The sequence below is a fragment of the Rhea pennata genome, chromosome 13, assembly GCF_028389875.1.
Source record: "Rhea pennata isolate bPtePen1 chromosome 13, bPtePen1.pri, whole genome shotgun sequence".
In the NCBI taxonomy this organism is placed as follows: Eukaryota; Metazoa; Chordata; class Aves; order Rheiformes; family Rheidae; genus Rhea; species Rhea pennata.
The window spans coordinates 6,920,680-6,945,002 of NC_084675.1; the positions used below are offsets into that span (position 1 = coordinate 6,920,680).

Consider the following 24,323-nt stretch of genomic DNA (forward strand, 5'->3'; position numbering starts at 1 on the left):
GCAGGCATGCTCAGAAACCAGCAAGGCATAACAAAGTCTCTTACTCGGCAAGAGAACAGAACCTTAACAGTAGCTCGTCTTGATATAACTTCGTCTCACTTACTGTGAAAACGCTCCTAAGTATTTTTTATAACTAAAGACAAAAATCCTTTCATCCTTATGAAGTTTACTACGATGTCATTATTTTTGTACACTTTCCCCTCCAAACTCTCTCAATTCAGCCTTTTGCCCCAAAGAGCTTCTAGAGTCAAAAGGCTGCAAGTCCCCACGCCACGCGGCCACGACAGTTGCGACAGGCTGCAAACTGCAGCACCGTCCGTGGCCTGTTTTGTGCTCTGCTGCTGCTGCAATGGAGTCACTCATCCTGCTGAAGGGCAAGGGCAAGCAGACACGAACTCCGCAGAGCTAGCGCGAACCTGCCCACCTTTTGTCTCGACACCTCGCTCCTGCAATTACCTGCAGAAAGGAAAGCTGAGCTAGGTCAGGGAAACAACTGCAGATAAAAAAACCAGAGAGGTAGATTCTCCTCCACAGAACGTTTTGACAGCACAATTTAACAGATTCTACAGGAATTTTGTAATATATTAGGTAGAATGGTAAAGTTCACTTAGATGTTTTACATGGATCAGCTCATTTGGAATATGAAGGCTCCTGATATAACATGTTGCAAATGATAGTCATCCCGGTCAAAAATCCAGAAATGTTTATAGGTTAATACCAGCACTTTTTTTTTTTTTTTTTTTTTTTTTTTTTTTAAACAGAATGCATTTGTGCTGCTTGTGAATAGCAGAACCAGGAACTAATGAACTACCTTTACATCTAAGCAAGTAACATTCAGAAAGGCTTGTGTGTGAGACCTCACTATTTACAATAACTTTATTCACCAAAAACAGTTAAGTTGAAAAGTTTGCTGAACCTTTGAAAATGATGTTTTTTCTTTTTTAGTATCCTTAACACCTAAAAAAGCAACCAAAACTTCTTCAATGTTTGTAATTTCATAAAGATAAAAAAGCAGCACTTGGTGTGTATTAAAAGATTCTGATATAAATTGGGGAAATTTATTTATTTATTTATTAAAAAACACCCCACCTCCGTAGCCGAGGAATCACACATCATTTAAATCAGTGCTGACTATGCATAGTATTTCCATTGATGGAGAAATAATTCTTCGGATTCAATTTAAGCAAACTTGCACATATTTTGTGTCAGCCTCACTGAAATGTTTTAACAGCTTGCTAGAGTGCTAGAATCTCCAATATAAAAGAGTACTTTAGCATTTATGTAAGCCTATCAACACTTCTCCTGTTGAGTCTAGATTTCTCAATTAAACATTCCTTAAAGACATGCTCCCTACCCCCCCACCCCAAAACAGAGAAGGGAAAGTGGATGCCTACAGGAAAGGAGTTCATCAAAAAGGCACTGGTGTAAAATAAAGATCACAGTCAGAGGGCACAGGGGATCTAAAAGAAGTCTTTTTAAGGCAAAGGAAAAGCCCAGGAAGATTTTTTTCTTCCCCCAGAAGCCTCTTAAAAACTCTCTAGAGAAAGAACATATCATCCAAGAGCTTCCCTGCAGAGGCATGGAGTAAGAACTTACTGGCAGGGATCAAACAAAAGAAAAAAAGGCTTAAGATAAGCCTCCAGAAAGAAGCATCACAGCAATAATTTTCTATCTCAGCTGAGCCAGATATTTAGCATAAGAGGACTAGATCTAGTGTAAAGCTCAGGACAAGAGAAACGCATATCATCATTAATGGCATTGAAGTCAACAGAAACGATCAGCAAGCAGCGGGATGACAGACTGCTTAGAAAAGGGCAGCGTGCAGCCAAGGAAATTTGCAGGCAGAGTCAGAGCCACAGGGCACCTTTGACCCTCTATCCAAAACAAGCAATGTTCAGTCATCGCTCCTGAAAACCTCCTGAAGCTGGTCAAAGTCTGTTCACATTCGTCCAAAATCGCAACAGACTGGTATGAGAAAACGTGTCCCTTGCAGAGGATCTGCAGTTGATCAGATTTCATCATATCAAACGACTGGAGGTAAATGCGTGAATTGTTTATTTTCTGCTAGCAACAAGAAAGAAGCCTACATTAGGTTACTCCCTCGCCATACGATAATATAAGAGAAGTTACAACGCAGAAATATTAAGATACATTTGCCTAGTCTTTTTAAAAGCTGTTCTTACTAGTGTGTAAGACATTTCTGACTCTGTAACTGTAAAAGTAACTTTGGGAAACACTTTTTTCACGCTTGCACATATAACACTACTGGATCCTACCAACAACCAGAAAACGCAAAGGTATCTTTTCTCTATCAATGTAATAAGACATATTTATGTCTTATGATACTGCTTCAAGGCACTGGCACCTCATTCAGATCACTTCCACCTAAATTCATGGACTGATTTTATTTAACCTGACTGTCATTGAGAGGACTTTAAAAACGCATCAAAATCCATGTAGAACATGGCAGTAACGGAGTGCCATAGGGTGGGAAGAGAGAGGAGCATATTACAACATATCTTGAATAGTACCTACTAGTCATGAGATCTCCAGACCAGCCTGAAAGAGGTAAAGCAATACTTGTCCTATTCAGTATGAATAGGGTGCTCCAGCATAACAATTCCTTGCTCAAGCAAAAGCTGAATAATAGTTTGAAAGGGGTCATTATTCCTCTATTCTGAATATATAGAAGATGTTATTAGAAATCCTGCATTAGAAGTGTTGCACTGGAACCAAAAGAACATGATTTAAAATCAGTGGCATGGAATTCCAGAACTTTCAGAACAATCACAGAATAAATATAGGCCATCAAAAAGCTGGTACTTCCTACTGTGTATTTTTCACTCATAATAAATCACGTCAGAACAGACCTTAAAATCCTGCCTGAATTTCACAGCTCAGTCTTGAGTATTATTAAAGCACCCAGCATTGCAGTACCTCACAACTCCAAAACAATTTTAATAAATTAAATTTTGGAGGGCCTCCTTGAGATTGTGCACACAGTCCTCTAAAATGTCTGTTTAATGAGTTGCACATGCATACTGCACTTGATCCTTTTGGGGTTCTATACACCTGATGCAAAAGATTACACTTGCTGTTTCAAAAGTATGGTTTTATTTGTTCCAAAAATGAGAGTGTAAGTTTACCACAGTAGTTTGAATTTTATCAGCAACATAAATCTCTCTTCTATGAGGTTTGGGTATGAAAAATCTCCCCTGAATGATGACCCAATCCTTTGCCTTTACCTTCATACTATTTTCCACTATCAGTCCTATGTTTAAATTAATTTATCTGCCCTCTCTTTGACAGCTTGTGCTCAGCATCTGTAACATTTGCTGCTTTTTAAGATTTGCAAGAATCAAAATTCCTGCTACTTCACTGTTCCAATAAAATTTCCACAAAGCTGAGCAATGTCTGAGCCTCACTAGTAGCTGCCACCAAGGTTCAATGAAGAAAGGAAAACTAAATTTGCAAAATCTTATAGAGATACTTCCTAACCTTTTAAAGTATAAAAATGGATACTGAGTCTCAGTATGCTGCAAGTCATGAAAAGCATGACAGTTATGTTTCTCTAGCAAGGTTGCTTAAAATACTATCCAGGAAATCTCTTACTACATGAGTGGTATTCAGTAAAAAAGTGGTACAGTGAAGCAATTGCTTTTAGGATTACTCTTAACATAAAAAGTCAGAATTCTCTTCTGAAAGCAAAATTTTAGAAACTCTGTCGTACAGCTGTTTCAAACTATAGCAAGAGAAACAAACAAAATTCTCAGAAGCAAAACATTGAGATCTATAACTAAGACCAACTTCCATTTTCCTTACAACTTATGAACATCTCCTGAAAGAAGCCTGTCTTTGCTGTTTTAATAGTTACATTTGCTATTGAATAACATTATATACATGACATGTTGAAAACATGGAAATTACTTTAAACTACAAACTAACTTCTGAAGAGGTTGTATGTAGAGGGGAAAAAAAAATCTCAAGGTATAAATTAAAGTGTTAGTCTTCACAGTAAGACACTAAGGGAGCAAAAAAACCCTCCAAAGTGCAAAGTATATGTAAACACAAGTGAAATAGCCCACATGAAAGAAAGGCTGCTACATTTATAAGAGAAAAATCAATCTCTACCACAAATTGTGCAACTTTCAAAGAGGCTTGTCAACTATTCCCAGCCTAAAGCTATATTCCTAGATTCATTTATCACACTCATTCAAGTCAGTGTAAGAATTCTCAGTCACATCATTCTAAGATACCCATTTACCTATATTTCTTAGCCTGAAAAGACATCAAATGGAATCCACTCGAACTACCTTAAGATAAACACTGTTCTTGGAAATCCACGCAATTACAAGGTTGTTCAAACTTTGTATCTTAGTCAATGAAGCAAATAAAACAATACCTCTCCAGTTGTAGAAGCCTGTTTGTGGTAAAAGTTTTTTCTACATATACATATTTAGAATTAGCCTAACAGGTAAAATAAATCATAAAACACAACACACAACACTCATATTTGGACAAAAGCAGTATTAATTCCAAATGTACTTCAACTGCCTTCAAAAACCTACAGCTGGTTAACACTATTAACCAGTTCTATTTCTCTTTCAGTAATGTTGTTTCAGTAACGTTTCATAAAGTGTTGATTTCCTACAAAGTGTCTAAAGATGAAATGCTATTCTGGAAATTCTAGAAGCAATTGTATGTTCGAAGCTACTCACAAATTCAGGCTTTGGATAATGGCATGAGACAGAACAGATTAATGGGCACTGATACCAAGGAAGAATCCCATGGAGCAAACTTGTGCTCTCTTTGCTTCCCACTTCATTGCTCTTTCCTCTCTTCCTACCACTGTTTCCAGAGTACACAATTTTGTACCAAGCAGCAAATTAAATAAGAAAAAAGAAAAAAAAAGTTACTTTGCAGTAAAATGAGATCTCCAGAGAGCTCCAACTGTTGTGTTAAGAAACAGAAGATGGAACAACATAGCTTTTTTTTCACTAAACTAATTCTCTTTTCCCTTAAACTAATTGTAACTTAAGCATATATTGAAACTTTTAACAATCTTTAGCTTTAACAACCAGCAGTATGGGTTGCTGTCTCTATAACACAACTGCTATATGGTTACATCTTTATGCTGGTACTCTCACATTACTGAACTGCTTTATAGTTCTTCAGCGTCAACCAGACATCTGTTCGCAGATAATAAATATTTAGATACTCAATTGTACCTTTTCCACAATATCAATTTTTAAAAACTATCTTTCATGTTATTTATTTTTTCAACTAATCGTGCCTCAACAATATTTGTAAGGTTACTCCTGTAAACTGATCTAGCTAGAAGCCTCCTTCCTATGCCTGCCATCTGTTAACTACTTTTTACAAAAATGTTTCTGTTTTGGCATATTTCAAAGACAACTATTGCAGTATTTAATGAGCATGCAATTATCTTAGGAAAAGTGATATTCTTAAATTATAGCAATCATTACGGAAAAAATCAGCAAGCATTTCTTTTCTCAAGTCAGAATTGGACAACATAATTATTTGACAGCCGAGAAAGGTTCAGAGATACTTAAGAAAAACATTCGGGATAGCTAAAAATAAATACAAGATCAAAATATATAAAAAATTAAAGTGCTTCATAAACATTCAACTATTAAACCACCAAAATATTGCTATTTTCATGAATACATCACTGGCAAAAACAAAACAAAACATAGTTTAGAAAGAAAAACATATTACATACAGCTGTAGTTTAAAACATATTGCTCATTCAGGGAACTGCCGCGCTCAGCTCAGACACCATGCCCTGCTCTTCTCATTAGCTCTGCGTACCTGACCCGCTGCTCACTTTCACTTCTTTTCATTTCTGCAACTGATTTTCAAAATAATAGAAAGTGAAAAAGCAGGAAATATGGTAAAACTAACAAAAAACTCAACAAAAAAAAGAAAACAAAAAACGGAAACGTTTACTTTTTAAATCAGCAGAGGGAGTGCTCATTCCAGAGGTTAAAAGAGAAAAGTTAGGGGAAAAGGGGGAGAGGGGAGGAGGGGAAAAGGCACCCTACATTCTGTATGTTTATCCCTGTCTAGAATTGTGCAAGTCTCATGCTAAAAAAACTTGGCGGGTCCTGGGAGATGACAACTGAATTCTGCTGCCTCACTGTGGCAGAGAAAAAAAAACATTGACATAGTAACAGCTAAAAGCTAGGTGAAAATGGTTCTTCAAGCACAGAGAACTAAATCCAGAGCAGACAACTCCTAGAAATAATCATGTTCACAAAGAAAGTTCAGACAGAGATTTACATTGCTAACGCAATGTTACTCATAAAATTAACCATAATTAAGGGAACAAGAACAATAGAAATACAGTGGATATCCGTGGATCCGTGGAGTTTCAGCATTCAGCATTTTAGGAAGAAATGGAGGTTTGAAGGTTCTTTTTCTTTTTCAAACTACTGGTGCTTAAATGTGATTCTGAATGCCCCCCATATTCAAATATTTTTACTCTGACTAGATCAGATGTTTAGATTTTTATTTTCAGATTATGTGAAGTGGGATAAATTTTGAGCCACATAATTTATTATACTCAGTACCACTGAAAATTTTGTCATCCACTACTACAAAAGCAATGTAAATAAAAGGATCATAATTTAGTATTTGTATTGTAAGAATACCCAGGGCATACACTAGATATCCTTAATTTTTGTATGCTTTCTATAACTATCAACTAATTGGCTTATTGGGCTTAACACAATTACTTGAGAAAGCACATGACTGTTTACTGTGTATTTTATTTTTATCACAAAACTCTACAGTACAGAGAGGCATCTGCTAACACAGGGAGAGGTTAAAGGCCTGTGGCCTAACTCAGGGCATGCACCTCAGCAGCACAAAATCCAGTTTCCTGAACTTCAATCAGGTGAAACCTACCTCCACCTCTGATAATAATCTTATATATGAAGTTATACAATTTTGATACACACAGATGTCCTAGAGCATAATCCTGACGAAGAATCACGTACAATTTTCACTTTCTTTGCAATTAGCTAAAAGAGCATGGAAAATTCTATCCAAAAATGCAGTTGCTCTGATCTGTTGCTCTGATACAAACAGCAAGAGAGCTTGTGCTTGCATATTTTAAAAAAAACACCAGATGTAAACTGGAATGCATGAATATGCTGAACTATAAAGTTAGGGGACAAACTTTTAGCCACAAAAAAAGGAAAAAAGAAAAAACCCTTCTGACCTAAGAGGTAAGACTACCACCTTGCCCTATGACACTTCAGAACTACAATGGAATTTTATTTTCCAGTTTAATCACAGAATCGTAGAATCGGTAAGGTTGGAAGGGACCTCTTAATCTCACTTATCTCTACATATGTAGCCAGAATAGATTAAAATGCTTATTATAGTATATACAGTGAGGTGGTCATAAGCTTCTCTCAGCAGTTTCTACTTCAGAATAACTTGCCAACTTTATTTTTGTTCTAAACATACAGAACTGAACATTCAAGCCTGTATATTTGTTGTCTTTTTCTAGTTATGAAATGAAAGTAGATTACTTGGCTTTAACAAAAATAAGTTAAGTGGAGTTAAAGATCAGAGGAGTTGCATTAGTTGAGAGTAAAGCTACATCAATCTCTACTGCATTTTTCCACTTCAATTTGCGCTCTCATTGTCAAAGTAACTTAGCTGAAAAATGCATGATGCAGAATTTAGAGGTGCAATATATTTACAATTATATTCTAAATATAGCAGGCATAGCAAATATAGTAGCAGCATAAGACATTCTAGATGTTTTAAATTGTGCAGTATTGCATTGAAGTGACTGTATTAATTTTTAAACTAATTTGTATGAAAAGAATAGCTGTACAAAAAATTCTGAGTATGCTTCATTTCAAATGATGAAGTGAAAGGTATTTTATTATCTTCCTTAACTTTAAATAACTTCAGTTTAACTGAAGTTAAAGATCTTCAGTTCTCTATTGTCAGGTCCTTTCGCAACAGCTACAGTCAATTAACTACTTATTAAAGTAAAAAAAAAAAATAAAATAATAAAAAAGATCTTGTCTGGATAAAGTGCAATTATCAAACTAAAACTAAATCTAGCAATAATTGTTTCCTCAATACATATATATATAAAAAAATCAGCACAACAAGACTTTTTTGTCATTAAGCAGTAGACATACAAACTAATTCATATGAAAGTTACGAAATAAAATTTCCTTCCTACCTAACTCCTACTCTAAAAAATAATCAGTCTCAGTAAGACCAGTATCATCTTCTACCCTCCCACCTCAGTTAAATCACAGGCATTTGTAAAAAGCTCAAACAAAAATTGATCTTGAACTTTAAATGCTACAAAATGATCAAACAATACATAAAAACGAGAAGTTGAACTAAAATCCCTCTTGTAACTGCAATTGGACAAGACAGATCTGGAACACACAGCTTCAGTAATTGCCATACTTTTTTTATTCCTAATTCGTAGTACACACACTGATTTAAAGAGGCTAAAATGTTCGCCTCTGTCATTCACCCATCAATTCACTTTTTCCAGTTGTTTGACAGCTGCCATTGCACCACCAGTTACTTTCTGAGAGAAACACAAAACACCTGCGCTATCAGATAAACTGAGGTCAGAATCCAATTTTTACACTTTATTGCACACCCTGAATATTATTAGAAAACCCAAATCATGCAGTTTTATAACTGTTTTCTGTCCGTTTCGTTTCAAAGTTCCAGGTGAAAAAAAAAGTAAAACCAACCTTAAACACTGTAAAGTTGCTCTGTTCTCACGCCACAGTAAGAAAACCAAACAACTGCCTCCCAAATTTAAATATTTTCCATAGGCCTCAGAACTTTTCTCCACACTTAGTTAGAAATGAAGGCACTAAAACAGGCATCAGCAAAAGACCGAAGTAGTCTTAAAACATCCCGAAGTATACGACAGTAAATAAGTCGTAGCACCAGAAAGTTTTCCCTAGACGTCCTGCTCAGCCCGGCTGGCATCCCGCACGCTGCTCGCACACTACGCTAACGCACGACTCGCTCGCCGCCTCCCTTTCCTGGACTCCGCTTCCTGTTCACCCTTCACCCGAGTGTGCACAGGGGAGACCAATAGCCTCCAAGCGGCTGGTAGCAACTCCGCTCTCCGCTGCTCCGCTTCCTGGCCGGCGGCTCCAGCTCTGCTCCTTTTGCAGGACTGGACACACTGTAATAAATAGGATCATATTTCACTGCCGGCTACTATACTGTGCATCTTTAGGTTACGGACAGCCTTCCGTTAGAGAGAGCTGCCCAGACTAGCTACTTGGGCTGTCCCTTCTTCTCCCTACTCCACGACCTGAAAAAAATAACGTATATGAACACCAACAGTATGCGAGTACTGCATTGCCTCAGCTAATAATCAAGCTATTCTTGAATTCACAGCCACGTGCGTATTCTACTAATAACATACTTTCTTTGCTACAAGTAAAAACTAGTAGGAATTGAAAATTCAATGCCATGAACATAAGCAGAAGTCGAAATGGAAAAGCAATCTACTGATCTAAAAATCAAAAATTAGACCCTTATCTTTCCACTGATAAAATTAGCAGATTATTCTGAGAATAGGAGAAAAATGTTATTTTACTGCCTTCTTCACAGGGACTAGGAGTTTATTGCAAGCTATATAAAAGCAGCAGTATTGAGTTCCTCTTCTTCCCTTTTTTTTTTTTTTTTTTGATAAGACAGGAATCTATAGCCTCAGGTATACAGTTATTAACTTACATATTTTATACAGCCATATGCAGGCATGTATGCATATTTGATGTTATTGACCTCTATTTCAAAACATAGATATTGAAAATTAGAAAGCATTTATATTCCCTGTCCTTTCCTCCAAAATAAGCAGAATTTCTACTGTAATTTTAGACAAAAATTCCTAATTTTACTTTTCACATGTATATACATTAAACAAATGTCCTCACAATTTGGAAAGACCTATATAACCAGCAATGGCAGCTAAATAAATGCACTTACCACAGAGTAGTTACGGCTCCTTTTGCCATACCCTCTAATTGAAATTGAAGAAGTTTCAGTCACTTCTATTACATCAAATCTGGGCTTAAAGCTATCAAGCAGTGCCAAAACATGATACTATCAGGTATTAATTTGTAAGTCATGCAGTCACTGCTGCCACACTTAAAATGTTGACAAAGAAAGCCACTAATCTACTCTCCAAAACTATAGCATTGGCTTGAAAGATTTATGAATTCTAAAGGCTGAAAGAACAATTATTTGTGCCTTTGGTTTTTAAGTTTCTCCTTGTATATTCAAGATGTATTTCCTTTTGATATAAGAATCTATTAAGCTAAAAAAAAAATCCTCAGGAACCTCGTATGTGCTGAAGTTTCCAATAGCTGCAAAAAAAGCAAATGAATTTGCTGGTTATGGTGTTGTGAAAGGAGAGCTTTCTTTACTCCTTCCTTTTTTGTTTATGAAGAGTTTAACTACTTCCGTACGAGATCAAAGCAATCACCAGTCAATATCTCAGTTTATTGCCACTCATACATGTCACTATAAAATACGAGAATGCGATACAGATAAAGGTCTGTGTTAAAAAAACAAAAACAAACAACCAAAAAACCCCTTACTACAAGAGGCTTAAGATCTCAAACAATTAACAAAGCTATTCAAAAGTTCACTAGAATTTTCAAATTGGGAAATGTTTTGTCTGCAAAGTTTTGGGTTGTTTCTTTTCTATACTACTGAAAATGTACAAGATAATTTTTATGCTCTCTTGTCTTCCATGTGGAGAATTTTAACACTTGCAATATATGAGGTCATGTATGTATGAACTGTGGAATTTTTGTTTTAGCCAGAAGAAACAAAAAAAAAAAAGAGAGAGAGAAAATAAATAAGAAAGTTAGGCATAGCTTTTGTGTATTTTATATTATTAATATCATACTAAAAACAAACAGAAAAACTCTTATATTTTTAGTTGATTAGCATGAGCATTATGTTATCAAGCAAAGGACCAATGTAACAAAAAAACCAGTGTTATTCTTGCAGGAAATCAGCCACACAAGTCAGTCATACTATACCTGCACATATATGCAAATAAGTTATTAAAACTCCCAAAAATATGCTCTTATCAGTACTTCAAAAGACAATCAGCCATTATATTTGCAGCTAAATAATAAAACAACCAGTTTTCCCTGATGCACTTAGAAAATACAAGTACTGGAAAGGCAGGCATCCTTTTGTCTAAATAGACACTTCAAGTCATATAAATCTTGTTTTCCACAAAAGCTTAAAAAAAAAAAATCAACAGGAAAGAGAAAGTAAGATTTTCATCAGCAGTCTTTTCACAAACCAGCAGTTACTTAGACTTCTGGGCCAAATACCAGCAAAAGATCTGAGAGTCCAGTTACTGTGGTTTGGCAAAAGTACCAACCACTGTTATTCTTTTCACCAGAACAGCCAAATCAGACAGCTCAAAAATAAAACAAACCACTACATACCTGTCCTTGTAAGGTTATACGACTTCTGTCTTGCAGATGCTGATTGGAAACTGAAGAATGCCATGGATGGATCTGACTTTGAGACTGTGATCGAGCAATTTCAGATGACGGTGTTACTTGTGGTGGGGTTATGTGGTGTTCTAAATCATGCTCTAAAACATGGCTTGTGCTATCCTGAACAAATGCAGAATCATCAAACTGTGGTAGAAGGTCTTCCTGAAGGAGGTCATCTGGGTCAAGTCCTGTAAATGGTTCACTTTGAGTCTCAACTTGATGAAGTAAGTTCTCGTCTAAAGATGTAAAACCATTGCTTTCAATCGGGTCAGTGAAATGGCTTATCTGAGACGCAGAACCAGTAGAAGCTGAAAAATTAATACTCACAGGAGAGAGTTTTGAACTACTGAAGTTGCCCTGAGGATGTGCAGAATGCAAGATTTGAAAACTATTTGAATTCAAAGGTGTATTAGGATTCAACATGTGCTCAGTTGTTTCTTGCTTGGTCCCTGTTTGAGATGCAAAGGCATCACTTCCAGTGAAGTCAGAGATAGGGTGTGTCTGCTGGCTAGAAGAAAGAGCTGTTGTAGACTGCAGAAGGCTGGTAGGAGAAATATGGTTATTAGAGTAAGAATAAGGAGAAGAAAATTGTTGGGTATTATTGACAGAACACGGAGTAATAGTTGAGGACTGTCCATCAAAATTTCCCTCTTGATTCCCACAAAAGTGTATTGAAGCACTTGCAGTTTGAGAAAATGGCTGAACAGACAGAGGCTGCTGCGAAGTTGATGGATTAGAAACTGGAGGTGGGTGGTTAACACTGACTCTGTGAGAAGTAGATACACTAACTTCCATGAAGTCTTTTGGCTGACTCAGAGCATCCTGCCCTGTGTTAATGCTGTTTCTGTTTTGTTGCGACCGTAGTGAGGCACACTGATGCTGCGGTTCGTTAGCCTGAAATAAGGCAAAGTCATGGTGTGCTACAAAGCTTTTGTTTTGCTGCATAGACTGAGAATGTCCTTGATGAAAAGGGGACCCATTTTGATTTGAAACAGTTGTGGCAGTTTGATGACCCCACATAGGACTACCATCAGCCACATCTGGAAACATCCCATTAGACTGGTTCTGCGGATGAATCGGTGAGCAATTAAATTGAGAGTGTGGTGATAAGACATTGTCAGCTGAGCTACTAAAAGACTGATTTACTTGGTGAAGTTTCAGTGAATCATATTGGTTCAGCTGCTCAAACTCACTCATCTTTTGTTGGTTTTGAGCATCTTGCACATGGTTCAATGAGTCTATGTGCAAAGGTTCAAATTCTGCACCCAAATTCAATTCATCAACAAGTGAAACAGGTCCAGGTTGAACAAAGGCATCATCTGACAAACCTTCTAAGGTGTCACTAAAAAGATTGGCATCATCAAAAAAATCCATCATAGGATCAGTCATCTTGATACGTTCGTACTGGTTTCTCTCTCACTCCAAAGGGAGTCAGTTTTGGCCTGCTGCAGCGAAGGAACAGATTACATCTAGCAGTTACCACCTTATCCAAGGCATGCCAACATCCATTAGTGCTTCAGATGAAATGCAAATCTTAAAGCATTCTATGGGAGAAAAAGAAAAACAAAATGATTACACTTAATTTGTTTTTAAACCTTTCTCACAACCTCTTTTCTCTCCCCAATACTTTTATGGCTTTTTTGATACTCTGTTCATAATTCTGCAGTTCAGATAAAATGCAAACCACTTAAGAGTTATTTCTGCTTATATTCAATGCCCTGTACAGCCTTTATAATTTTTGTACATTATGTAATTAAATTAATATTTGATGTTTTAAATTAAACTGTTTCAATTATTTCATTCAGATCACTCTATTAGCTAAGCACAATTTCAGATTCTCCTTTGCTACATTCAGTAAAACTACCCAAACTATAATAGACTTGTGCTCCAGAAGTAAAATGCATTCCTTTTATGATGTGTCCTTCTTAAACAGCTGTAAAAAGAAATCAAATATAATGCATGTAATGTATATAATAATTTTGTATATTTAAGCAAGAAATTTGAGAGGATATAAACTACATTTTATAACAACAACAACAACAGACTTCAGCAGGAAAAGCTGAGATACTGTTTCTTCTAGTTAATCTTCACTAAATAAAGATTCAAAAAAAAAATTCATTTAATCACACATAACTAAGCTATAGTAAAACTCCTGCTTAAAGGAAAGGGGCAAGAATGAGTGCAGTGAAACACTTAAAAATAAACACAAGAAAAGAATTAAATACCTTGGGTTCAGCAAAAGTGTCTACCCACTTCTCATTACCTAGTTTTGCAATGCAAGTTATTTTGCTCTTTTATTTATTCATTTACTATAACATCACTGAATGATCACCAGTGAATCAGTGTGCGATCAAAGATTTCAGGCAAGGGGAACTGAGAAGGACACTTAGTTTAACTTTAATCTGAAATCTAGCAGATTTGTATTGCAATCAAACTGAACGGGAAATGTCTGAATGAAAATGCATCTTTGATAATTTACTCCATAGATAACTGAAAACCCCTAGAACAGAGGAGCAGTCACTTTAACTAAGCACCCTCATCAAGTAATCATCCTTTCTCCTGTCCATGCATATATCTAATCTTCATAAAGAAAACAGCCACATCTTTAATTTCTAGAATTCACCTTGATACTCTCCTCCTTCATTTCTACTGCAATCCTTCATTAATGTATTCACCTAGGAAGACAGCCTGTATAAAAGCCTTCCAAAAATGGACATGCTGGAAATCTGAAATACCCTCTCACAGAAAAGGTTGAACCTATCAAGTACAAAGTATATCCAGCCAGTCTTTGATGGGCAGAAGAAAATCTTTCCTGTTCAGGGAAAATTGCCGTGGTATGGTATTGTAACCATAGCCAGAATAAAGCCTAACTGAGGGATGCAATATATAAAACTTCTGTTCTATAAACAAAAAGGACAGACAAATCTTGTATCATACTGAAATGCACCAAGTAGGCACATCTATCGAAGTATGAACTGGTATAAGCATTGAGCACTATGAGGAATACACAGAACAAGTTTGCTATAAAAAAAATCCACACACGCTAAGCTGATAGTTTTGCTTAGTAATGTAGCTATCCATTCCAAAGTACATATGCACAACTTACTGCTTAAAGTTAGGGATTCTCAGGTTAAAAGCAGTATTACCCTAAATTAGACTATTATATTCTAATGCCGATTACGCTGTTTATTTACGATTAAAAACAAGACAATGACACCTTTCCGGTATTAAATACCGCCTTCTAACAGATGATGAACAAATATCATTACCCAGGTAGAATATACAGATGATGAACAAACATCATTACCCAGGTAGAACATGTATTTTATAATACTGGTTTTTGTTTCAATCAAGTCAGTAATTTTGCACAACAGAAAGTAATCCAGAATGGTAGCAATTTATATTTAATAAAATTTAACCATAACATATACTTTTAAGCTTAGGTACTTTTCAGTATTTTAACAATAGAGAGCTATCTTCAGTTACTTACCCTTACATGTTTCAATTATTTTACTATTCCAGCTGGGCAACTTCTCTAGGCTTATGAATCAAATGAGCTCTGCATTTCGCAAGCAGTGAGAGATATACAAGAAAACAGGCCTACAAAAGGCGGATATTTTTCAGAAAAGAACTAAGTAAGATGAAATAAATGTATCTAGATTCCTCCAAATCAACGCCTCTGAAGACCAGTGTCATTTTCAGTTTTTGTAACACCTCTAATACAATCATCTCTCATCTTAAGACAGCCACAACACTGATTCTGAGCTTGTCTGTTTCCTTGCTCAAAACTAAAAAGAGGGGGGGGGAAGTTTCCATCTCCAGAAATTTTCTTACTTTCTTTCAGCATAAGGAAAAACAAGAAAGGAAAAAAAGCAACTCCAAAACTTAAAACTTCTCTACTACAAGTTCTACTTTAAGAAACAAAGGTTTTATAAAACAGAAAGTCTTAGTAGGATTAAAAAGAAAAGCTAACTTTAATGTCAGCTTCAGCTTCAAGAATTCAAGCAAGATAGATATCACAGATGAAGTTGCAATATGAGAAACCTAAAGGCTAGACACATGAGAAATCTCTTCAGGTTAGTTAGTCCCATGCAGATTTCTTATGAAGAGAACTTTTCTGTAATAAGACTATCAAGTGGAAAAACAAAATTGTTTTGGACACGATGCCACTGTAAACAGCCAAAAACAATTCTGTTGCAAAGATATCCCTTTTTCTTTTTCTTTTTCTTTTATTATTTTGACTAGAGTAGTACTTTTATCCCTCGTCATTTTGCCTTATCTACAAAATCTACCATGTTTCCTCAGCTCAAAGAAAAGGTGAATCAGGAAGTTCAAGGATATCTGATTTGGAGAAATTGGCCTTTTTTGCTAAGTCATCTTCCAAATTTACTTAGCAATTATCATTTTTGTTTCTTTTTGCTATACTTTAATATGAAAATGTTAAATTCTCAGCCTGCAAATTGTGAAAGCATAATGGTCCATTTCTGACTACAACTGGTATGTAAATACTACTTTCTTGTCCTCTCCTTCAACTCCTACCTTCTCAAATCCAAGCTAACGAAACAAAAACGTTCTGACAGGAAACTCCTTCCACGTGCTTTAAGTGCTTCTCTTCTCCATGTCCTTGCTCCTTCTTTAATATATAGCAAATGATAGCAGCTACATTTGTATTTTAGCAAACTTTTATTCAGCCCTCTCTTTTCCTAAACAGATATGTGGCACCAATTCTAATTTTCAACATGCTTTTCACATTCAGCTGTCAGAAAATCATTCAAGGAACAAAAATATTTTAAAGATTTTAATCTATTGCACTTGACAACTGCAAGTTTAACCAAACAATTGCAGCTTTATACTACCTGTTCCAAAATACTTCTCACTGAAGATAATCTATTGTATCCCCATTTTAACTGAACAAGAGAACTAGTTTTGAATTCCTACTCAATGATGTAAACTACAGTAAAAGAGACAGAATGTAAAATACATAAGAGACAAAAATGAGGTCTTCCTTAAAACTGAAAAGACTTATTTCTGTTAAAAATAAATGTTTATTTCACTGCTATGGTAGATAATTGCATTTAAAGGCAATTTAAAGTCTGATTTCTCATAGTAAATACTATGATATCTTTGTGTACTCCTAACAGAATTTGTGACCATGTTACTATAAAAGATAAAAGAATTTAACATTTCGTATGTCTAAATTCCCTACTGTTATTGTATTTTGATTTAATATTAACCTTTATCCAGATTAAAGTTGGTGAAAGCCTTCCACAAATGCAGATGTCCAAGAGCTGTTTGGACCAATTCTAGGAAACAAACAACAACTACAGGTGCAAGCTGATGAAGCAATCAGAAGACTATGTTCTTTGTATTGGAGTTTAAGAGGTTACTGCCCCCTATCCACTAGAATTGCTTAAATAATATTTACCAACAATAGGACATTAGGTCAATTTATGATTTTCTCATGTTCCACACTTTTTACTAAATGTTCAGTTTCAATTCCATACAGCATCCTTAGTATTACAAGTAAAAGATAAAATACATTCTGCAATGTTTCTTAATAGTATTTAATTTCTCTCTTTGTTAACCTCTTAATTCTGTATCAATATACATAGTTTACATAAGAAAATTGATCAACAGAATTATTTCAAGGTAACTACCACGTAATGGTTTTTTTAAAAAAAACCCTTCAGTCATACACGCTATTCTGAAACAAGTTATCTTTTTCCTCAAAACCCCACTGCATGATATTGTCTAAAATTAATTACCAGGAAACATCAACATTATTCTCCAGACGTAAACAGAAATACGTTTCAATGTCTGCCATCTTCAGTCATACTAAAAAATCTAAAATTTAAACAGTACTAAGATTGCAAACTATTTCATTTGCTGTCTCACACAAAACATATGCATTATGTCTCTGGTTAGTATCATACTATTCTGCAAACATGCCTGAATCGAAGCTGTAACTTCTCCCAGTTCCTCTTTTTAGTTTTAGTGCTTTTCATTCAACATCCCACTAGTTCTTATCCCAAGACACCTATTTTAAAGACTTGCATCTTTTCTTGTTCTGGAACTGTGGTTTAAGCCCAAGTGAATAAAAAATTCCCTAAGACAATACTACTAATTTCTGCATGGCCCATGCATTTCTTTGAAAAACAAACAATTCTATAGCCTGTATTACTGTAAAACTCTTTTCAATTACAAGTAGAATATAAATCAATGCACTACTGTTCCACTTAATCTGTCCAGGTAACTCTGTTGTACTTCTCCTGGAACTCTAACTTTCCTAAACTTCCAAGTCTCTTGCAAATCTTACCTATCATATTCAAAATCACTTGGACAGAAATGAAACTGGCTATGCTTGGGTCCAATTTTATTTATTTCCTTAAAAGTCTTGTCTACAGTAAGAGGGAATCGGTACCAGGGCTAGGTTAGAATAGCGAGGTTTCAAGTTAACAAACTTGGTTTAAATCCCCAGAGAGGGAGAAAAAAAAATAAAGCATACAAAAAAAAAAAAAAAAAAAAAATCCAAACTTTCTCTACTGTCTGTCCAGAGTTTAATGACAACCCTTTATACTAACTAGAAAAAAAGAACAAGAAATAAGGACAGGTTGGAAGTCTTGAAGAGATGATCCTCTTTCATAGTAATTCACCTCTGAAAGAGCTCAGTAGCAAGAATATTCACTATAGTTATAGGAAAAAGTGAGAGGAGGAATGATAGGAGAAGTATAAGGATTAAAAATCAAAAGAGAAGGAAATATGGTTCATATTATTTAACAAATATATCAAAAAAACAAGTAGGAGAACAGAATGGAAAAGGATATGGTAACAAAGACACCAATTCTGCTTACAAAAATATAGTGAGAGTAGTAGTAAGACACAAGATAATAAAAACTATCGATGTGTTTTATTAACTGCAGTGTTGACTACTTGCAATGAAGGAAAAGACAACAGGAAGATTTTTCACAAGAACCAATGGGCTTGATTATGAGCAAGTAAATCAGGTAAAGATTCAGCACATTATCATGACATTCCCGCTTTTATGTTAGATAGACTAGGTATTATTGCTGCACGTGAATGATGTGAGTGAGTATCAGAGATGAGAAAATGAATGACCTTGAATGACCATTTTTCACATGAAAATTTGAAGCAATGACTACCCAGACACTTGATAGAAGTTTCCTAAGATAGAAGTTATAGACAACATAGTAGAGAGATGAGATGAAAAGAGAAGTCATACAAGTATGGCATAACAGAAATTCAGATTTCAGGTAAAGGAAATAGAAGAGAGAAACACAGATAGTCGTAACTAGGGAAGAGCTTTATTTTATGTGCATGCAAGCAATTTTTTTTTTTGAAAGCAATGCAACAAGGCATAACAGACTTGCTTCCAAATAAGACATCTACCAAAGAGACCACAAAAATAGTTTTATTTGCCAAACTCTATATAATATACAAGAACATTACAGGTTCATGACTTCGTATCATTTGCCCATCTACTGGCAAATGGACCATGCAATGCTAAAAGAGTTATACAGTATACCACGTTGAAAAAACATATAGTGGAGAAACTGGTAACTTCTGTATGATATTCAGAAATGACATAGCTATTCTCTCCTCAATTTTAAAAACAAAAAGACAATTACATTATATTATTGTCGCATTTAATTATAACTAGAGCTTATGTTAAGTGTAAAAAGCTGTGGCAAATTAAATAACACAAACTATTCCCCACTAATGCTATAATATAAATGATATGCTATCACAGGTTTAAAGATCAGTGTACACATTAAATTTAAAACTTACTTTAAAGGGACAGCACAATTTCCTCAAAATCCAAGAAGTTTTAAAAAAAGAACATTTAAACATTTAATAGAGAAAATCTCTATGATACTCTAGCATAAAGGAATAAGTAAATCTTTGTACCATCGTATCTGTATCTAAATAAGGATTGTTTAACATCGTATCTATATCTAAATAAGGATAGATACGATTTATTTTCTCTTACTGGCATCACTTAAAATTAAGAGAAATTTTGCTTGGGTACCCTTTAAAATTAAAAGTACATATGTAATTATAAATATGCATTTTTGTATTTTGTATGCATTTATAACTATTTTTGAGTAATAAGCCATCCATGCAGTATACTCATATTCTCAATTTAAAAGTTTTGCTTAAAATTTCTCTTCTGCTGAAGAGTTCACAAACACTATCCTAATATCTAAGATAATACAAACACCTGGTATTTTAATATGAAGATCACCAAGAGAAAGATTCAGAACTGATTACTCTAAATTAAATTCTCAGGACTAGATTCAAGTCTATGGCTACTGTTTTATATCTCAATAAGAGCACAACACTGGAGCACACTGGCTTGTGCACTTGTCATGATAGTACACAGCAGTCTGATCACATATCTACATTCTCCTTGCACCAAACAGCTCATGTCACAGTTCACCCTTCTATTCCTAATACACACACAAACTCTCTCCTAACCCCTTTCCTCCTCTCTCTTGAACCAGGTAGTCTCTGGGAAATAAATATTAAAGGTTTGGAGAAAACTATAATAATAAATCAGTATTTGTCAGTTGTTACAGTCATTCATAAAAGTTTAAGTCAACCAACATGAAAAATGATATTTCATTTGAAAAAGAAATCCATCTTCACTGCGAGTAAAGTCAAATTTCTACCATTATCAAGGACAGTGGCCTTCAGAGTACGGAACAGCTTTTTTACTGCGAATAGCTACACTTAAGCTCAACGGAATTAAAGAACATAGAAGAGGACATATGTTAGGAAATTTTTATATGGAAATTCTGTATCAGAAAATCATATAGCAACATGTTTTGGCCACTTACTAAACTTCTTTAAGAGATTCATTTTAATTTCTAACTCAGGATGAATTTTAAAAGTCTCAAAATGACATTTATTCAGGTAGTATTTTATATCTGGAGAGAATATATCATGTCAAGTTCTGTAACATATGAAGTAATCTCAGATGTTTTATTTAGAAGCCTACAGCCTTTAAAAATACTACCAGCACTTAAAAAAATGTTATTCTCTAAGGAATTTTTTGTTGTTGTTTTGTTTCCAGTTTTTGAAGAAGAGGTGTATAATACCACACAATTACTGAATAAAATATACATTCTTTCAGATGAAATGAAATTTGTATTCTTTGGGGAGAAAAAAATGTTTTAATTGCATAAAATTTGCATTCTTTCCTTTTGTTGCTTTCCAGCACAGAGTTCCTTTCTTTCTAGAGGTCCAAATTCAAAAGATGCACGGTGATATACCTAATAAAGACTGTAAAATTGTCAGAAAAGTAATCTCAAATCTCAGACCAACTTTTAAATTTATCTATATACCACCAGCTTGTTTCTCTACTTGTAATATTGAGAATTATATGGTGATCTAGCTAGAGCATTGATACTTAGATGCATGTATTTCAAAGTTTCATGATTAGCTGGAGTCAAAATTGAAAGTTAACACAGCCACTTAACTAACTATACCATTGCAGGTCTCTGTATAAAACATTGGTAAGATAAATAGGTTGCCAAAATATTCTAAATTCAAAATATCCAGTACAAAATGTAAGAAAGGGCACAGGTGAAGATCAAAAAAAAATCCTTACCCATTAATAGAGAACACATCTCTTTAATGAAGAAGTTGCTCAGGGATGTGTTTTATCTCCAAACGGATACCTCATCATTGAAGACCTAGAAATAAAACATGACAAACTAGTTGCATAATAACCAACTTCAAGATCACACATTTAGATGTTTGAATACTTCAGACTCAGGTAGGTACCATAAAAAGAACACCAGAATTAATGCATTATCACCAGTAGCCATGATTTTACAAATGGCAGATAAATAAGCAAGTAAAGTTTTGTAGGACTTCTGAAAAAAAAAAAGCAGAAAAAAAAAGTAAAGTACTAAACCTCTAATATGGAATCTGTGCCAGAGTACCTCAAGTTTTAGGACAACTGAAAGGCTCAAGTATAAGGACCAGAACCAAAAATGAAATGAGGTTTTAGGGTTAGGTTTAAATTCATCAATACAAAAAGCCCTGTTTATTAAATGAACATTTTATTCCTTTAAAAAAACAGAAGCAAAGCTTCTGTGATTACCTAGTGACAGATGTACTTCCCAACAGTAACTGACACTGCCTTTCTATGGGAATGCACTTTATGACAGTTTTTCCTCCCCCCTTGCCATACAAGGTAGAGGAGCTCAACTTCTCTTTTAATCCAAAAGAAGCTCTGAAACATTTCAGGGCTTAAAGAAAAATGGAGTGGGGGGTGGGGGGGGGAGGGTAGAAGAGTTCAGGAACAGATCCTTCTAGGACATGTGTGGGGGGTAGGGAAAAATGTCAAACAGAGCTCCCATCCCATAAAAGTTCTCCTCTCATCCAGAAGTTAGAGCTAAATTTTAGATTATTCAACTGTCAAGAATTATGTAGCATTTTAATACACTTCAAAATTATTAGATTTCTCTTTAATTAATAGCTATTTGTTGAATAAAGTTACAATATTAAGGTTTTACAATATACAAATTTACAGACTAGGGACATTCAAAATTTACTTTAATTACAAATTTTCAAGAAAATTTGCAATCAAGTATTTTCCCCCAGTTGCGAAATTTCCGCATTAAAAAAAAAAAAGAAACCTAATTCACTTGAGCCTAGCATACGATACCAACTCTATCTTACACTCTCTGCTATCTGAAACTTAGCTGTCCTTCTTAAAACAGATTCTGTCAATACCTCAGGAAGAAGATTATTCTTACTCTTCAGGCCAATGGAATCCACTTGCTTGAACAGCTTCCAATATGGAGATAATTGTAGAGAATATACAAGTTTGAAAAACCCTATATGGAAAAGAAGAAAAAACATATTAAACTAAATACACATTGACAAGATCTATTGTATACCTTTAACTGTAAAATATAAGAGAGATTTCTTATACAGAAGAACTACTGATGATGATACTAAGTGCCAAGGAGAAATACACACAAAAGCGACTAACAACTTAAGATGAAAAATGGAATCTATATTCATAGCTTCTCAGATAAGCTATATTTTATGCTTTTAATTACATATATACATATGCATTAAATGTGTTATAGTTAAAAAAAAAAAATCTATAAAGCCTCATGGTTGATACATAGTCTTAAGCCTCCCTGGTTGGTACATAGTCTTAATGTCTGCTTTTAAGTTTTGAATTGAGAAAATTCACTGATAAACAAGAAAGCTTGTATTTTATCAGGTGAAAACAAAATTAAATTTGTTACAAACAAGTCTGGATAAATACATATTAAACAACCTTTTTTAAAAATAATCTTCTACTGGCCAGCTAACACTGTCTCTTCACAAAAGACTGAAATAAAAAGATACATCTCCTTAAATGCACATCTATTCCCTTAGTTTTGAACATTTTTTTCTCATTTCGTACACTAACATGCAAACTTTAATATACATTAATGTAACAGGAAATAAACTATTCATTTTAATCAGTCTGGAATAACCACTTTCCATTTCTTAAAATATGATCTTAAATACAACAAAACAACTTATATAGCTTTATACAAAGTTCCTGTGTGTATTTATGTCTTCAGCAGACACCTTAGAAAATTTAGCGGCAGTTAAGAAGTTACTGTTTTCAACTACTTTGTTCACCTCTGCTAAAAGTTACTGCCCTGAAAGCACAATATGCAAACCAAAACACATTTACGTGCCTCAGCTGCGTCAGAGCATAGTCTTTCACTTCAGTTTCAACCCATCATCTTGGCAGTTTAAACTATGCCATTACACTTTACACTGAAATGGCTGAGGTATACACATACATCCTACCTTCTCATTTATGTTTGGTTGGCAATAAATCCCAATAAGGGAACAACAATAAAGAAACTAGGGACAACAGTAACATCTTCATTTGCTACAGCAGTCTCTGAACTAGTGAGGTAAGTTTGGACAACCTTCTTGTAGAGAACATAAGGTTAAAGCCTTTCTGTTGGACTGAACACCTCTTTTTAACCACTAAATCTTTTCCTAGAAATGTTTATTTCAATGTAAAAAGGCCAGTTAACAAACTAGCTAAATAAACCTAATTCATTCAAGAGCAATTACTAAGGTGTTAACGTAAGTTTTTGAAACCTGTAAGGAAATCCAAAAAGATTTTCTTGCAAGACTGCTGAAGGAAGCTATACAAGTAATCAATTCTGCTTTTTCAACATTATTGTCATTTTGTTTCTCCAAAGTGTACCTGTGAAATCTTACATAAATTCCACAACTCCAAAAAGTTCTTCATTTTTTTTTAAATAAAGATCAATGACATTTCCCAATTTCCTAACCTTCAGGGAAATTTTGAAAATTACTATGAAGAACTACTTTTTTCTTTAAGAGATCTGCCCACGAATCTTAGCATGCCCATACAACATATGAATAGCTCTTTTTAATCTCTTTTCCAAGAGCGAAAACAGCAGATTTAGTGTTTTAAGTATGTTTTATAATTTACAGTTTACTTCTGGTCATTAGTTCTATCATAAACTTCAGCAATACACCTTAAATTAGACCTACAAAACCTGCTTCTAAAGTCCACTATCTTTCCTGGGCAATTATGTTGCAGTTAAGACGTAGAGAAATATTCACTTTGAAAAACAGAAAAAAAAGCCTTCTCATTTTCACACGTGGCCTAAAACAAGATTTCGTTATAAACCTTCAGAGACAAAACACAGCCTAGCCCTTTTTCAACTCACAATCTGA

The 24,323-nt window shown here is 34.7% G+C and overlaps 1 protein-coding gene across 3 annotated transcripts in view; it reads right to left on the minus strand.

Annotated features, from left to right (window-relative positions):
- Nucleotides 1-24,323, minus strand: part of CHD9 (chromodomain helicase DNA binding protein 9) — a 100,993-nt gene that overhangs the window by 70,936 nt on the left and 5,734 nt on the right. For all 3 annotated transcript variants that reach the window (XM_062586880.1, XM_062586878.1, XM_062586879.1), the window contains exons 2-4: nucleotides 22,326-22,429; nucleotides 21,193-21,277; nucleotides 11,508-13,105 (exon numbers count right to left, since the gene is read on the minus strand). In XM_062586880.1, the coding sequence (XP_062442864.1) occupies nucleotides 11,508-12,950 (1,443 nt within the window). In that variant the 5' untranslated portion in view covers nucleotides 12,951-13,105; nucleotides 21,193-21,277; nucleotides 22,326-22,429. The remainder of the gene's footprint in view (nucleotides 1-11,507; nucleotides 13,106-21,192; nucleotides 21,278-22,325; nucleotides 22,430-24,323) is intronic.